At 42.2% G+C, this 17,012-nt stretch overlaps 1 protein-coding gene across 2 annotated transcripts; it reads right to left on the bottom strand.

The window, feature by feature from the left end:
• Positions 1-3,594: 3,594 nt before the first annotated feature.
• On the bottom strand, positions 3,595-15,997 carry mtpap (mitochondrial poly(A) polymerase). Of its 2 annotated transcripts, none has more exons than XM_028569433.1 (9): positions 15,785-15,997; positions 14,945-15,108; positions 14,572-14,805; positions 12,905-13,129; positions 10,133-10,344; positions 8,279-8,505; positions 7,112-7,204; positions 6,932-7,005; positions 3,595-4,423 (listed from the first exon to the last, which is right to left on the bottom strand). In XM_028569433.1, the coding sequence occupies exons 1-9, from the start codon at positions 15,930-15,932 to the stop codon at positions 4,085-4,087; spliced, it is 1,716 nt and encodes a 571-aa protein (XP_028425234.1). In that variant the 5' UTR covers positions 15,933-15,997; the 3' UTR covers positions 3,595-4,084. The 2 variants fall into 2 exon arrangements, with proteins under 2 accessions (XP_028425234.1, XP_028425233.1); XM_028569432.1 differs by having other exon boundaries at positions 14,945-15,111; positions 15,785-15,994.
• Positions 15,998-17,012: the final 1,015 nt, after the last annotated feature.

Genomic DNA, 17,012 nt, shown 5'->3' with positions numbered 1-17,012 from the left:
CAAATTTTGGGGTATCAGTGACTCAGTGACGGAGGGTCGCTGGTTCAAGTCCCCGTGGGGACCAAGTACAAATTGCAGACTGTAGCTGGAAAAGTACCAGTTCACCTCCTGGGCACTGCCAAGGTGCCTTTGAGTGAGGCACCAAACCCCTGGTCTCGCTTTGCCAGACTCTCATCCAAAGCATGCTGAAGGAAGGTCTCGCTAGTCCATACAGCATTCGGGCATGGGAGGAAAACGTGCTCTGGTTAGATATATATACAGTACAGGCCAAAAGTTTGGACACACCTTCTCATTCAATGCGTTTCCTTTATTATCATGACTATTTACATTGTAGAGTCTCACTGAAGGCAATGAACACGTGGAATTACGTACGTAACAAAAAAGTGTGAAATAACTGAAAACATGTCTTATATTCTAGTTACTTCAAAGTAGACACCCTTTGCTCTGATTACTGCTTTGCACACTCTTGGCATTCTCTTAATGAGCTTCAAGAGGTAGTCACCTGAAATGGTTTTACAACAGTCTTGAAGGAGTTCGCTTAGCACTTGTTGGCCCTTTTACCTTCACTCTGCGATTGGGTTCAGGTCCGGTGACTGTGGATGCCAGGTCATCTGGTGCAGCACTCCATCACTCTCTTTCTTGGTCAAGTAGCCCTTACACAGCCTGGAGGTGTGTTTGGGGTCACTGTCCTGTTGAAAAATAAATGATGGTCCAACTAAACGCAAACCGGATGGGATGGCGTGTCGCTGCAGGATGCTGTGGTAGCCATGCTGGTTCAGTATGCCTTCAATTTTGAATAAATCCCCAACAGTGTCACCAGCAAAGCCCCCCCACACCATCACACCTCCTCCTCCATGCTTCACGGTGGGAACCAGGCATGTAGAATCCATCCGTTCACATTTTCTGCGTCGCACAAAGACATGGCGGTTGGAACCAAAGATCTCAAATTTCAGACCAAAGCACAGATTTCCACTGGTCTAATGTCCATTCCTTGTGTTTCTTGGCCCAAACAAATCTCTTCTGCTTGTTGCCTCTCCTTAGCAGTGGTTTTCTATCAGCTACTTGACCATGAAGGCCTGATTCGCGCAGTCTCCTTCTTTCCTGGGGCGGTCCTCATGTGAGCCAGTTTCATTGTAGCGCTTGATGGTTTTTGCGACTGCACATTCAAAGTTTTCGCAATTTTCCGGACTGACTGACCTTCATTTGTTAAAGTAATGATGGCCACTCGTTTCTCTTTACTTAGTTGATTGGTTCTTGGCATAATATGAATTCTAACAGTTGTACAATAGGGCTGTCGGCTGTGTATCAACCTGACTTCTGCACAACACAACTGATGGTCCCAACCCCATTAATAAGGGAAAATATTCCACTAATGAACCCTGACAAGGCACACCTGTGAAGGTAAAACCATTTCAGGTGACTACCTCATGAAGCTCATTGAGAGAACACCAAGGGTTTGCAGTGCTATCAAAAAAGCAAAGGGTGGCTACTTTGAGGAATCTAAAATATAAGACATGTTTTCAGTTATTTCACACTTTTTTGTTAAGTACATAATTCCATATGTGTTCATTCATAGTTTTGATGCCTTCAGTGAGAATCTACAATGTAAATAATCATGAAAATAAAGAAAACACATTGAATGAGAAGGTGTGTCCAAACTGCTGGCCTGTACTGTGTGTATATATATATATATATATATATATATATCTCCTGGGCATGTGTGTGCATTTCGGGTCTGCACGTAATAACTAACAACAGAGTGAAACATGTTTTTAATTCACCCTTGCGAGATTAATAAAGTAAATCTTAATCTTACCACAAATGTATTCAGTTTCTGTAAACCCCCTCCCAAAACCTAAGGGTTTCCAGAAATATTTGTAAAAAGCCTACTAAAATCTTAATTTCTCAGGCTCTATAGCAGATAAAAACATGAAATAAAAAGCATTTGAGAGCTTACTTCTTTGGCTTTCAACTTGACTGACTTTCTTGGCCATAATCTTCAACTGCATTTAAAAAAAACTATAAACAACAAAAATGACGCAGATGCGTGTTCAGGTCTTAAAGGTAAACACACACAGATGTGTGATCAGGTTTGAATGGGTTAATAAAGCACAACTAGCTCGGCAGGTAATAGAAGATGATGTTATGGAGCTAGTGTCTGTGAATGGCTAATTAGTGTAGAGGATAGTTTGTTAATTAGCTTGCCAGCTAAAAGGGTTAAAGGTCCTATGACATGGTGCTCTTTGGATGCTTTTATATAGGCCTTAGTGGTCCCCTAATACTGTATCTGAAGTCTCTATTATATAGACCTTAGTGGTCCCCTTATACTGTATCTGAAGTCTCTTTTATATAGGCCTTAGTGGTCCCCTAATACTGTATCTGAAGTCTCTATTATATAGACCTTAGTGGTCCCCTTATACTGTATCTGAAGTCTCTTTTATATAGGCCTTAGTGGTCCTCTAATACTGTATCTGAAGTCTCTTTTATATAGACCTTAGTGGTCCCCTAATACTGTATCTGAAGTCTCTTTTATATAGACCTTAGTGGTCCCCTAATACTGTATCTGAAGTCTCTTTTATATAGACCTTAGTGGTCCCTTAATACTGTATCTGAAGTCTCTTTTATATAGACCTTAGTGGTCCCTTAATACTGTATCTGAAGTCTCTTTCCCAAAATTCAGCCTTGGTGCAGAATTACAGCCACTAGAGTCAGTCCCACAATGAGCTTTCCTTAGGATGTGCCATTTCTGTCTCTAGCTATTGAGGAGGAGAGAGGGGGGGCAAGGTGGAGGGTGGGGGTGTGGCCTTGACCAACTGCCACTTTGCTTGTTTGAAAGCCATGATGTCTCTCTCTCTCTCATGAGCGGGCCAAATTCTCTGAGCGACAAAGCAGAGACAGGGGAGGTAACCTTTCCCCTTATGACCTCATAAGGAGAAGATTCCAGATCGGCCCATCTGAGCTTTCATTTTCTCAAAGGCAGAGCAGGATACCCAGGGCTCGGTTTACACCTATCACCATTTCTAGCCACTGGGGGACCATAGGCAGGCTGGGGGAACTCATATTAATGTTAAAAAACCTCATAAAGTGACATTGTCATGCCATGGGACCTTTAAGCTACTGTTACAAGAGTTTATAATTTATATACATATAGCGATGCTATAGCTCTATGTGGTATGGATGCTTGACTTGCTCTAGTGTAGTGCTCTTATTAGCTCCAGCTAAGTAGCTATAGGTGAAAATTCTGGTGCTCAGTTTGCTTAGCTACCTGTGTTTTCAGGTGAGCTCACTTGCAAAGTTGTCCTCCATTTGCTCTAGTTAAAAAAAAATTTAAACCAGCTAGTCAGAGATAAACAGAGGAGTCAAATAAAAACGCCTATAATTTATCTTATTAAGTTACTGGAGGTAGAAGAAAACAATAAAAAGATTTTCCCTTTTTTTTAATCAATTGGAAATTGACGAAAAGTATTACGTTTATTATTATGTTCTACCCTCCTTTTAACTAATAGTATTGATGTATTCACTTATATTCTGATGCCTCTGATACCCTTTTACTGCCTTTTGAGTTTTGGAGCACTATAATAACCAAACCCAGTGTTTTCCGTTTGCAATAAAAGCTTCATTATTCCATCTGTATTGTAACATTAATACAAAAAAAGATATCCATAATGATTTTGTTTGAGATGTTAACAGATGTTAGTGATCAGTGTAAATAAAAACATCCATGTATAACACATTTTGAATCAAATTAACCTGTGAATCTACAGTCTTAGCTCCTTAAGAGCGTCTGGCAGGACTTGCATCAGTTTCCTCAGCACTGGCTTTAATTACAACAGAGCAGGCAAGTCTATAGTAAAGTACACAGTAATCACTCCCTTATTCCAGGTCCCAAACATATGCACATACTGTACAGGCCTCAGTAACACCCTCCAGTGTCCATGTTTGGAACTATAGTCCAGCAGATGAATTTAACTGCAGAAGCCTCTCCTCGCCTCCTCGGTGAGGCAGCAGACAATAACACCAGAAGATGTCCACCAATGCATGACTTTAAGTGATAGCAAGAGGATGGAGTGGATTTCTGAGATTCTTAGCTTTTCTGTTGCTGATTGGTATTCTTCAAGGATTCCAGCAAGCTCTTGATCCTCTCACTGGCTGGCTCCCGTTTCCTTTTCTTGCGACTTTTGATCCCTGCAACCTGGGAGGGCAGGAGGAGGGTAGCGAGTCCCCAAGGTTTGGAAGCCTTTTCTTTATTACCACCTCTGGGTGCGTTGGTTTCACTCTGCTGGAGAAGCCAGGAGCTCTCCTGACACAAAGCCACGAAGCGGTCCAGCTGTGTGGCGTTAACGTTCTTGCTGACGTTCAGAGAGGTTTCAAACGGGTTCTGGATGTGCAGCGGGGCTACCTCAGGCTTGTTCTGCTCTTTGCCCTGAAGAGAGGGAATGGGACAATGTTAGCAGATGAAAACACATATGTGAGCAGCAGCCATAAGCACACTCCTGTATGTACGGTATGCTAGGGTCCATCTAAAACGTTAAAAAAATGGTTTTAGGTTTTGCGGCTGTATCTGGGGAACATATAGCTGACTGGTACACCTCTCAGCAGGCTAGCAGATGGGAGAGGCATGGACATAGCTCTGGAAGACCTTTTGACTTGAGTTGTGAAAAGTGAGAATAATTCAAAAAGGGGAACCAAAACATGACTGGAATGAGAGAGACAGAAGATGGCAGCATAAAGCCTCCCCAGAGGAGGGGAGCTAACTGGAGAATTGGAACACAGTAAAGCAGATTTATGGCTGTTGCTCCACTGGTGAAAGCCTATATGCGTGGGTCACGGCCACAGTCTACCTGCAGGCCTCCTCTGCTGTGTCAAATTTGACATTAGTCTCATATATTAAGCTGCAGGGTCTCTCTTTCACAGTGACATCAATTCATTAAACTCCACTGAAGCACTAGCAAAGTCTCTGCATCACACATAATGCGCCACCAAAGCATGAACGCCTACTTTATCAACTACATTTCTCGAAGCAACGCAATAGATGATAAATAGGATATCATTAAATGATTTTAGAGGTAGGTTAATTAACTAACCTGTACAGCTAGAGAGGAAAAGTCCACCCTGAATACTTCCCACTGGTATTATCTTTCAGACTTTGGAAAGACTTTTGGCTTGATCTTTCCTCTCCATTTTATTTTTTAAAAGTTCCAAAGTTCCACGTGAACACTTTCAGTGCCTACAAAAAGTATTACACAGGCAGCAACAGACTGAATATGGGTCTAAATAGAATAAATATGTTTGTTTACACTTAGCCTGACGGAGCTCTTAATTGGGATTGCAGCGCAAGGGCGCCGGGCCCTGTGGGGCTGGCATCAATCATATATGACAAGGACAGCTGTCATCTGTGTGTGTGGGAAGACGCCATCCACCAAACACTGCCTTTATTACCAACAGATTTCTCTGCTGGAGCTCAGCTCTGAGGCTGGGAGGAAATATTGGAAGGAAGTTGAACTGGGTTTCGTTGAGCGCCGAAGTTCTTTCTGAATATACTTTTTTATGTTCTGGTTTCTCAGTGATGCAATTATTTCATTTTCAGGTCAAATTAGACGCCATCCAAGCCGCAGGATGGTATTAGAGAGTTACAAAAATACACTTTATTGCCAATGTGCACTTTATTTTTTTTTTACATAAAAATATAGATTAAAAGGAACTTTTTTGATCAGGATCCCTTAAATTTTATTTGTAAGAATGGACAGTGCTCTCTGGTGGACAAACTAAATAACATTGACACGGTTTCATATTTCATATTAAACAAAGATTCAGCATTTGGCATTCTGCAACACAGAATCCATTGAATGCGCATTGCATCCCCCTCCGACTCATGTCCTGGTTCTCCTTCTCCATAAACAACATGAAATCAAGGAGAGGGTTAACTTTTCCTGCTATAGCTTTCCCACTGTAGTCAGAAAGCACAGGGGAGACACTTTGTTGTTTTGCATATATGCCTCCAGATTCGGTATAGGCTAATCCCCGTCACTCTCTCACTTGCTCTACCACACACTCCCCACGCGTACACACATGCCGGCCCCGCTATTCTCTTAAAGAGATACGCTAGAACGACGCAGGAACAACCCACAGGTATAAACTTCAGGCCACTTTTGTAGGCTACAGCGAAAGCTCTGCGTAGAGCGCACGCATACGCATAAATCCTGCTTTAGAGTGGTTTTTGTCTTTCAGACATAGGTGACTTTTACAGTGTTCCTTACAGCCTCACTCAGACAGAGGACATTTACGGAAAGAGCCACAGTGATTGTGTGATATTTGGCAGGGGAGAGCTGGTCTAATTATTGCTGTGGTTGTATGATCCGGTATGATCCGGTTCGACCTAGTAACATTTCCTTTGTGACTGTTACGTTAAAGTAGCTTAGGCATTTATTCAGCCATGAGAGGGACATCTAACATTGTATGTAAAAGAATGTCTGAAAGGAGGCTTAAATGTGGGAATATATTTCAACCTGCACTTAAACCTGCAATAACCGAACACAACATTAACATATCATCACCTTTTAAGTTGATTTGGCGGACTTATTCGACTTGTTGCCTATTTACACATCCAGCAGAGCAACATTATCATTCATTTGGAGCCATGTTTGTATCCATGTGATGAATGGGAGTCCCATATTCTCTTGCTTTTAGCTCAGTTTTTGGTCTCTACCAGCTCCTGAAAGAAATATCTGGTTCTTTCGCTGCTAAATGCTTCACTATGTTCATCAGCTGGTCTCTAACTGTGTCTATTTGATGGTTGGTCCCACATTATCATTATAAAAAAGCCGCTTTAGATTAGCTTAACAATTGAAAGATAATGTAAACTTTCATTACTGGGCAAATTCTTTGTTTCTTTGTTACAAGGGACTTAATGGATGTGAATAATCATACATACCTTTCTGATATTTATGGACATCCTGCTGAATGTAAAGGTGGCGTAGAACTCAAAGAATTCGCACAGAAGTTGCTCTGAGACAAAGCAAGACAAAGTAAAGTTAGCGGGCTAACAGAAACATCGGTATCAATCAAACTGAATTGTAGCCCTGCAGCCCTGTTTCTACGCTCCCATGCTCACCGAGTGTTTCCGTGTTGCTCTGGAGCTGGATCTTGCTGAAGTCGCTGACAAACGTGCAATCGTTCCCCTCAATCACGCTCTTGTCGGCGGGACCTTGTGGGATGGGAGCGGGGGATACAAGGTAAATTACTGCCTTTACATGCCTATGATGGCCATAAACTAGACACAGATGGATGGTGTCGGTGCATTCATGGAGAGGGGACAGAAAGACACAAGGGGAAAGGAAAAAGAGGGGGCCTGGATCATGTCCTTGCTTGGCTGGTTTGCTTCTCCAGCAATGCCCTTGTTAACAGTCTCCTTCACCACGATGAGGCTGGTGGTGGGGCTGCGCCTGTACGTTCGCGCGCATCTGTCCAGAGGAGGCGGGGTCATTGACCTTCCCAGAGTGATGGGCCCTTTATTGTCCTGTTAGCACTCTGTGAGATAGAGTCTGCGCTAAACGGGGCCAAGGAGGAGGTGTGGGGAAGAGGGGTGGGGGGTAGATTGCTTTTGGAAGGCAATTATCAGGCAGCCAAGGTGACAGAGGGAGGGAGAGAGGGAGGGACTGCAGTGGACTTGCAGGCAGACTGGCGCGCTGGTGGTTTAATGATCACGGGACACATTTATTACAGATGTATACATGGTAATATAGCATAGTAAGGTATGCTCCTAAGTAGGGCTGCACGATGTGAGAAAAATATCTAATCGTGATTATTTTACTGATATTGTGATTGCTATATGATTCACAGTATTGGAGGGAATCATTTTTGGATCATTATTCTCAGTTTCATTGAAAAATATTGAAATCAAAATGAGGGTGCCTGGGTGGCCTAGTGGTGAACGTGAGTCCATACTAGAGGCTCAGTCCTCGACGCAGAGGCCACAGGTTTGGTTCTGACCTGTGGCACTTTCATGCATGTCATTTCCTCTCCCTCTCCCCTTCCATGTCTAAGCTGTCACAATAAAAGCCTAAATGTAAAAAAAAAAAAATTAAAATGATTATAGTGTGATTTTCGCGAGGATCTGTACCAAACAAAGATTTTTTTCTTTTAGTAAGTAGATAGGATTTGTAGGCTGGTACGTCTCTGCAGCACCACAATACTTAAATCAGAATGGGTTGACCCATATTTTGCCAAAATATTTACCAAATATTTTGTCTACTGTGTTAGATGTGGTGCTGGGTGGTACCTGCGAGGTCCCTGAGGTGGTCCAGGGTGGGGATAATGGGAGGGCTCCTCCTCTGCAGGAAGAACAGCAGCATGACAGTGAGGGAGAAGTTGGTGATCCAGGCGCCGGGGATGCTGCTGGTGATGCCGTGAGCTCGGGCCCAACAGCGCACCGTGAACACTAGACAACGGACCCGCGGGTCCAGCTCTCCGTACAGGTAGAGCAGCTCCGTGCTCTTCATTGCAACCCTATGGAGAGAACATAGAGTTACAACCACTGTTTTACTCTGCTGCATGTTTTTGACGGGGCTTAGTTCCAATACAAGTGCAGGCAGGACCCTTCACTGGGTGAATATTAAAATATTTGATATTTACTGCATTTTTTGCTTGCTCTTTTAGCAAAAATGACTGGATAGAAATCCAGTGTCCTGCTCTGGGACAGCCAAATAGGAAATGCTGCCAGGACAGTATAAAATAATATCCCACACAGTGTACAGTTTCTACAAATATCATCTGGTCATGTTGTTGTCAGTCACCATGTTGGAATGATTCAAGCTTCTTCATTAATATATTGATGGAACATTAAAAGGAAAAATATACTTTATCAGCGGCTGTGTTGTAATGTGGGCACGGTGTCCCCACATGGGCTTATTGAGAACATACATCCATCTTGTTTCATCTAATCTGCACATGATGACCTAATTGTTAGTTGTAATATATTTATATGTACAATAGTTCTGTATATTATAAATTTCTGACTTTATATTAAATATATGACTTTTTATGACTGTGATATTGATATAAAATTATTGGATTTGTCAGTGGGCTAACTTATTACATGTTTTAGTATGCCTTATGAATAATGTTAATTGTGACATACTGTATGTCATAATGTAAGAAGATCATATTTGTAATGCTCTTAAGCAACAGTGTAAGCAAGCATCCCACTATTGTGTGTAAGTGCCTGTATTTTTACACACATTTAGCATCATTTGAAAATATTTTTGATCTCCATACCTCAAAGCCTCCTCTGTACAGAAAACAAAATACTCTATTATGTTGAATGTCAAGGGTCAGTGGAACCACCACCACTAGAGAGCAGCCTTCAGCTGTTGGTACAGACACACACAGCTGCGGTTTTGTGGACACACACACAGAGAGAGAGGAAAGACACACACACACAGAGAGAGGAAAGTGCTGCGCTTCAAAGATCTCCGAGCATCACACACACACACACACACACACACACACACACACACACACACACACACACACACACACACACACACACACACACACACACACACACACACACACACACACACACACACACACACACACACACACACACACACACACACACACACACACACACACAGGAAAGTGCTGCGCTTCAAAGATCTCCGAGCATGATTTAAGAAAAGTCCCCCTCACATCCACCCACAGCCGGTGGTTCAACCCCATTTCCTTAGAAACTGCAAAGTGGTTTTCTGTACGTTAGCAAGTGTGTGTACGTGTTTGTGTACATACCTTTAATGTTGAAAGGGAAGAAGTGAAAAACAAACAAGCCCCCTCTTTGGCCCTGCTGTTCAGTTTCACTGCGGCACGCATGCAACTGTGCCACCACAGCACTTCCTGTCAGAGTCAGGTTTCTGTTTGGAGCTTTTGCAACGCCAAGTACGCCATAAAACTAGCAGTTTCTGTGAAGCGAGAGGCTTTTGACCAACTCTGACATTTCGAGTTATGACCCTTCTGAAACTGACCCATACTTTAATGAACCACTGCAACACCAGAGCCATGACAACTCATTGTTCATACTGTTTATGTATGGCAAATAGGCTCGGTCTCATAATACATGGGTGCACAGGGTGAATACCTGTTGTTTGCTGTGAGGTCACACTGAAAACCAGAGGGCTGGTGGGCGAAACGGACCAGGGGGCATCGTGCGTTGAGAATCTTCTGCACCCCCACACACCCCGGCCCAAACTGGTCCACGCACTCCCCGATGACGGACAGGATGCTCTGGGTGACGGCCCGCTCCGAGCTGGCCCTCTTCATCTGATACTCCAGGGACAGACCGGATTTTGGCTGCACACAGACAGTTAAGAGATTTTTAATGTTGCTAAAAGTCACTCTCCATTCCCTACCTAGTGCAATGTATTCATTTTGTACCATTTTATTCAGGCTGCCAACTTCCCAGTGCCCCCCTTGAGATGATCATTCATGGTTTTATATAATCCCGGCTTGATTCCTGCAACTCCGTTTTCACCTGCCTCAGCAAGTCGTCCCAGGACCGTCTACAACTGGTCCAGAACTCTGCTGCAGGGCTGCTGACCAGGCCCAGCAGGACGTCGCACATCACTCCCTTTTTATCCTTGTTACATTGGCCTCCGATCAAGTTCAGGATCCAATTTAAAGTTCTTGTTCTGACATATAAAGCTTTGCATGGTCAGGGGCCGGTTTGTATCTCGGACCTGCTCCATCCGTAGATTATCAACAGGTCCCTCAGGTCTTCTGACCAGGGACTACTAGTGGTCCCACGCACTCGCTTAAAAACTAAAGGTGACCGTTCCTTTGAAGCGGGGGCTCTGACTCTGTGGAACGCCGTTCCTGTTAACTTTGTCTCGGTTGATGCGTTTAAAAAGCAGCTGAAGACACATGTTTAAACTCGCTTTTGTCTCATGTTTGTAACTTTGGGTTTTAAGTTTTTAATCTTTTACTTCCATTGGTATTTTATTTATTTTTACTTGCTTATTTTCTGTTTGGATCCTAATGTATTTTAACAAATGTTGATCATGTGAAGCACTTTGTGTCTTTGTCAGTAAAAGGTGCTATATCAAATAAAGTTGTATTATTATTATGAACACTTACAGCTGCTTACAAACTACATTACAGTGTATACAAAAACATTTATTATACGCTTATATACTGCTTACAAATGCTATTAGGAGTGTTACCATTATTGCATCGATTCTTTTTAACAAAAGGATTATGAAATCAATAAATGCTCCTCTTAACAAGGGCAAATACTCTATGAATTAGGAATAAAACAATTCTGACACTGGTTAGATTTTTCATAGCAAGTTCTTGTTCAAATCTTTTTTATATTTTAATGACTTTTCAAACATATAGCTCTGCTAATGTAATATAATTAAGTGAGTCCAGGCATCAGTTTCTGAATTTATGCAAATCCATTACCAAGATAACGTTTGTTTAATTTTTAAAAGTAGTAAGTAAGAGCTTCAAAGAAAAGCTTTAATGCAAAGCAGCTAAGTTTGTCTGTAGTATTTCTTCGGTTGGTTTGGGGTTTTTTGGCCATTGCCATCGGCAGCTGTCTTCAGTTCCACTCTGCAGAACTCAGCCCTCACAGAACTCAGATGGCAGCAAATGACTGTGGCCACAGCAGCTGGTAGCTGTTTCACGTAGTTTTTTTTTGGAAAGGCTAAGCTGTTGCAAGTGGAAAGAGGTGCTTTAACTTCAGCTCAATTGTGAAACGGATCAGTATTAAGTACCTAGAACCAAAATACTTACAGTACATGCTTTTTTTCATGCCAGATGGGTCGTGTCTTTGCAAGATTTTATGTACAGTAACTGTTTAATCAAGCACAACTTCCTATTTTGTAAATTTAAAATGTTATGTGTGGCAGTAATAACGTAAACACCCCCCGTCAGCTAGTGCACTGGTTCTCAAACTCTGGTACAAGTACCACTGGTGGTACGCGTGCTGCCTCTAGTGGTACGCAGGTGGAATCCCTGATATACTGTGTTTAAAAAAAAAGAATTAATTAATTTAAAAACAATACTATAGGAATACTACAACATTTCCAATAATAATACTTAAAATATGATCAGTTTCAAATAAGTGTTTGTTTAAGTGTAACAGTTTTGTTTGTAGGGTTTTTCCTAAATGCTTGTTCTTGGGGGGAATTACTGGAATTGTTGGGTCTTTGTAAATTACAGAGTGGTCTAGACCTACTCTATCTGTAAAGTGTCCTGAGATAACTCTTGTTATGATTTGATACTATAAATAAAATTGAATTGAGCATCAGCTTGCTACATAGTTGCATTCATGGACGCAGTGCACATACATCCATAATTAGTTATGAGCTGTGATTGCAAGATAGTAAGCAGAGGTAAAACGAATGGTTCAAAAGCAAAACTCCAAACAGGAACTATTAGGAAGAGAAGTGTGGATGAGGAGGAGAATATTTTGAGCAGTGCTGTTGAAACTAAGGTGGGCGAACACAAGTGCTAGTCGCTACTAAAGCAGCGGCGGTGAAGTCTCCATGGCACCTGCTAGCAGCAAATGATGCTAAACCGGAGGGAGATATGACCCGAGTTACCTTAAATTAGGATTCAGTTGGAGTGGGACGGTGGGAGTGCAGCGTGGCTGTGGCTGCCGGCAATAAATATTGTTTTTAGCAATAAACCTGCCTCCCGCGTGAACTGTCCCTAGCTGAATAGAGTAAGTCTATGCTACTCTATTTTAACGTGGGCCATAATGGTGGTACTTAGAGAGCCCTGATGTTTTCTGAGGTGGTACATGGTGCAATACGTTTGAGAAACACTGAGCTAGTGGCTTTGGTTTTCACCTCATTTAGTCTATAGGCACCTACTCAAGGACAACCCCCCAAACTCCCCTTATTACCATTGATGCATTTCTCCCACTGATGCCATCCAGGTCCAGGAACATGTCCAGGTCACAGCCCAGCTTTCCAAAGCCATTCACTGATGAGCCAAATGGCTTGATGGTGCATTCTGGGAAGTATGCAGCAGCAATGTCCTTGAGCAGAGAGCAGACGAGGAAACGCAGTCGGCTGTTCTCCTGTGTGAGCTGATAGACATCTGTCAGGGAGGTTATCTGTTGGTCTATCTGAGAGTAAAGGAGGAGAGAGGCCACGATTAACACAATCCTTGACGCATACATCCTACTTCAATTGAATTTATTGGAATGGATTCACACCAGGGCTGTACGATTTATTAAACTAAATTCAAATCGATACAGCAATGTAAAAGAACGCAATTTTTTTAGTGTTACATAGTCTTGCATTGCCAGAACTTCCTCCACAGTGCTGCGGAGGAGGGTCTGGTTAGTCCACACAGCATTCCTGGATGGGACAAAAACATGCTCTGGTTTATTGGCATTTCTTTAAACCAATCACAATCGTCAAGTGCCAGACGCAGGTACGGTGCCGCTGCAAAATAGCCTCAGGAAGGAACTTGTTTTGGTGGAACATGTGCACGTAGGGAGGCGAACTCTGGAATTAAAATGGCTGTTGAGTGTGTGATGAGAATTTCATCATCATGAAAAAAATAAATATAATTTGATTGTCGGTTCTAGCTCGAAGAGATGTTTCCCAAATCATTTAGAATCAGGTTTAGAACGCCAACACAAAGAAAGCGGAAGGTGAGAGACATCCGGCCGAAAAGGAGGGACATCCGGCCGAAAAGGAGGGACATCCGGCCGAACCTCCAGCGGCACCGGAACAATCCCGTAAATGAAATGTCGTCGATATAGACTAAATGTTACACAATCAACCCAACAAGAGGGTTCGGAAACACCTGGCCCTGTGGGCTTCACGTGCACACACGCTATGCTTTATGGGACATATGGGAATGAAAGCAGATGAAGAAAACAACTTGTAAAACGTCACGCGCAAGTTTGATGCTAGCAGTACTACTGTGTGAAAGGCCAGTTTCAAGTGCAATTCACGTTTACATATTACATTTTTGTAAAAGTAGCGCGTAGTGAGGGTGTGGTTGAGTGTGAGAGAGAGAGAGAGAGAGAGAGATGGTGGATCAGAGCAGACAGGTGTTGGTGATCGGAGCAGAAAACAAATTAGCGTTAACGTTTTCAAATTGTAGTTGATGTACTATGTAGGTTTCAGTTTGTACATTGTACTTGCTTCCCAACTGCAGGGTAAAGAGAAGCGTGTTAGCCTCGAAGACTGACCAACGCGTTTACAAGGAGGCTTTGAGTTATCTAAATATTTTCAAATGGTAGAGCCGTGTTAGTTTGTGTGATTTGTTACATTACTGTTACTGACTAGAGATCAGTAAGATTCATATTTACTGTTCAATAACAATGCTACTACTACTACTAATAATAATAATAATATTATAGATAAAGAAGAAGATAGAGGAAGATGAGGACCTTTGAAAAAAGAAATCCAATAGGAAATCGTAATCCAAATATTGATCTAAAGAGATCGCAAAAGATTATATTCCCATATCATTCAGCCCTAAATCACACATCCACTGGATGAATCCTTTAATGTGAACTGTAAATCTGGGTGTGATAACCCAACCACTTACACTCTCCTCTTTGGACAGTCTCTGTATGAGCTCGTTGATGGGAATGGGCGTTTGTGGTTGGCACTGTTGGCCCGATTGCTGGTTTGTTGAGTCCGCTAAGCCGATGTTCCTTAATGACAGCAGCCTGGATTTAAAAGGCACCATGGATTCATGGCTGACGCTAGGGATGGCAGCCCCTTCAAACAACGAGGCAACACTTTCCCGGTTGGCAAATTCAACCACGGCATACAAGCCCTAGAAAATAAGTACAACATACACACACAACTTCATCATCCAACTGAATCCTAGCGTGACAGCAAAGTGTGTCATTTGTGTCTTAAAATATGTTGGAAAACAATGCTTATCGATGAGAAGAACTTGGTCTTTCACTTACATAACTTTCATAAAAAAAGTATTTCTTGATATCTCCATGTCTTGATATATACTTGAGGAACTTTTTCTCATTGGTTCTGGAGTGGCAGCTGATAAGAACGGATCTCTCTGCTTGTTCTTGTCCCTCCGCCTGGACAGCATACAAAGATTTGCATCCATGCCTTTCTTCTGACAACAAAGAAGCAAATATCCAACAATTACATGAATAACTTTCAGTTTTTCTTTTGCTGTCATATTTCATCCCTTTGTTGTTAGCACACCTGTTGTTGTCAGACAAACTTTGCAGCATCATCTGTTAAAGACTTAAGCACTATTTGTTACACAAGTCTGCGCTTCAGTGGCCCCAGAACGCAACGCCAAACTTCATTAAAAAAACTGACAATTTTACAGTATGTGGCACTGTTAAGATTGTTTCTGCATGGCACAAAACACATACAAAAATGTCATACGTCACAGAGCACGTCTTATGAACTCTTAGAAACAACTTCACTTTGGCATTAATATCATCCACAAAGTAGCATGTTATTAAAAAGAAATCTTATCTAAAATGACAGCTAGAATCACTTTAAACACAGAAGATTTAGCTTAACTAGCTAATTGTCAAGACTCCTTGGTGGCAAAGTGGCAAACAAAGTGCCGATTTTTACGGAGAGCCCTGGTGGTTTCTTCAGTTTTTCCTTTTCTATTAAACAAGTTACCAATTTTGATATATGGCCAAGGCTACTGAAAATATAAACATTTCTGAATGAAGTCTGGTTGACGGTAACTATACAGGAGACAGGGCTAGCAAGTAGGCTAACCTCGTTTGTTTAACAGCTTGATTTACTAACTAGCGCTTCACCTCGGGCAGCGACAACGTCTGTTCCAATATTCCTGTGAAGAAATGGATCGACCTTCTGTAGACACTTCACCAGGATGCCCCTTCCCTTCAACCTGCACACTGCAAAGGGGGACGCCATTGCTGCTCCGAAAGAAACGGAAATGCGCATGCGTGCGGTTTTGTCTACGGCAACAGAGAGGTACCAAATCTCACGTGGCGATAAATAAAATGTCTGAGAAATACATGTAGGCCTATGGATGATTGGTTACACTTCTACTGTGTCACTGGTAGTGTTGAAGTTAAAAAGTTAAAACCCGGCTTAAGTTTTGAAAACAATGTTTAATGGGGCCTGCAGCTAAATTTAATCAAGTACACTAATACAGCATTTGAGTGTCTCACCTAAAACCTAGCTTCTAAAGAATTAATCAGGTCATGTCTGACATTTAGCATATGAAGAAGACTCATTGTCCCCACAGGAAAGGTAACTATTGTTTCTGGTTTTGGGGAGCCACTCCCTGCAGGGCCAGGCGTGATTAGACAGAATCGGCACTACCATGTGAAACGACCTTTGTCTGTGACCTGGGGTAAACCTAAAATCAGAGGTGTGTCTTTAATCAGAGACCCACAATTCCACAGGAATATAATTCGGAAACTGATGTGATGTCGGCACTTCAATCTGTGACCCCGACAGGGGAAGCACGTTGAAGTCCGCTGTTTACAGAGTATTGTTTGTCATGTCACATGACTGTTCTTCTGTAACTCCGCAAGGAGAAGCATGAGATTAGTCCGCTGTCAGCTGCAGTGTTTTATGTTTCATGTTGATTGTGTTTTGTCTTGTCGTTTTCATGCAGTTTCATTAAACCTTTTGCTTAACTTTCAATTCGACCACAGCCTCTCCTTCCTCCTCCAGAAATCAGAACGAACACGTCTTTTACAGAATTCTTAACAGTAGCTATAACAGTTACATACACTACCGGTCAAAAGTTTGGGGTCACTTAGAAATTTCCATTCCACTCCATTCCAGACACAATACCTGCTGAGATCAGTTGTATTGTTTTTTTTAACCAGGGCAGCAGTTTTCAGATTACATTATTTGCTTACATAATTGCAAAAGGGTTCTCGACTGTTGTAGAAAGAAGTGGCTGAAGAAACACTTGAAATTCATGCTTTTTGGTCTAAACGTCATACCCAAATTAAAAGTGGTACAGCTCCCATATACTTTGACACTCAGGGGTGTGCCTGATATCAT

The sequence above is a fragment of the Perca flavescens genome, chromosome 22 (assembly GCF_004354835.1).
Source record: "Perca flavescens isolate YP-PL-M2 chromosome 22, PFLA_1.0, whole genome shotgun sequence".
NCBI lineage: Eukaryota > Metazoa > Chordata > Actinopteri > Perciformes > Percidae > Perca > Perca flavescens.
This window is presented reverse-complemented; position numbering and strand designations above follow the sequence as displayed.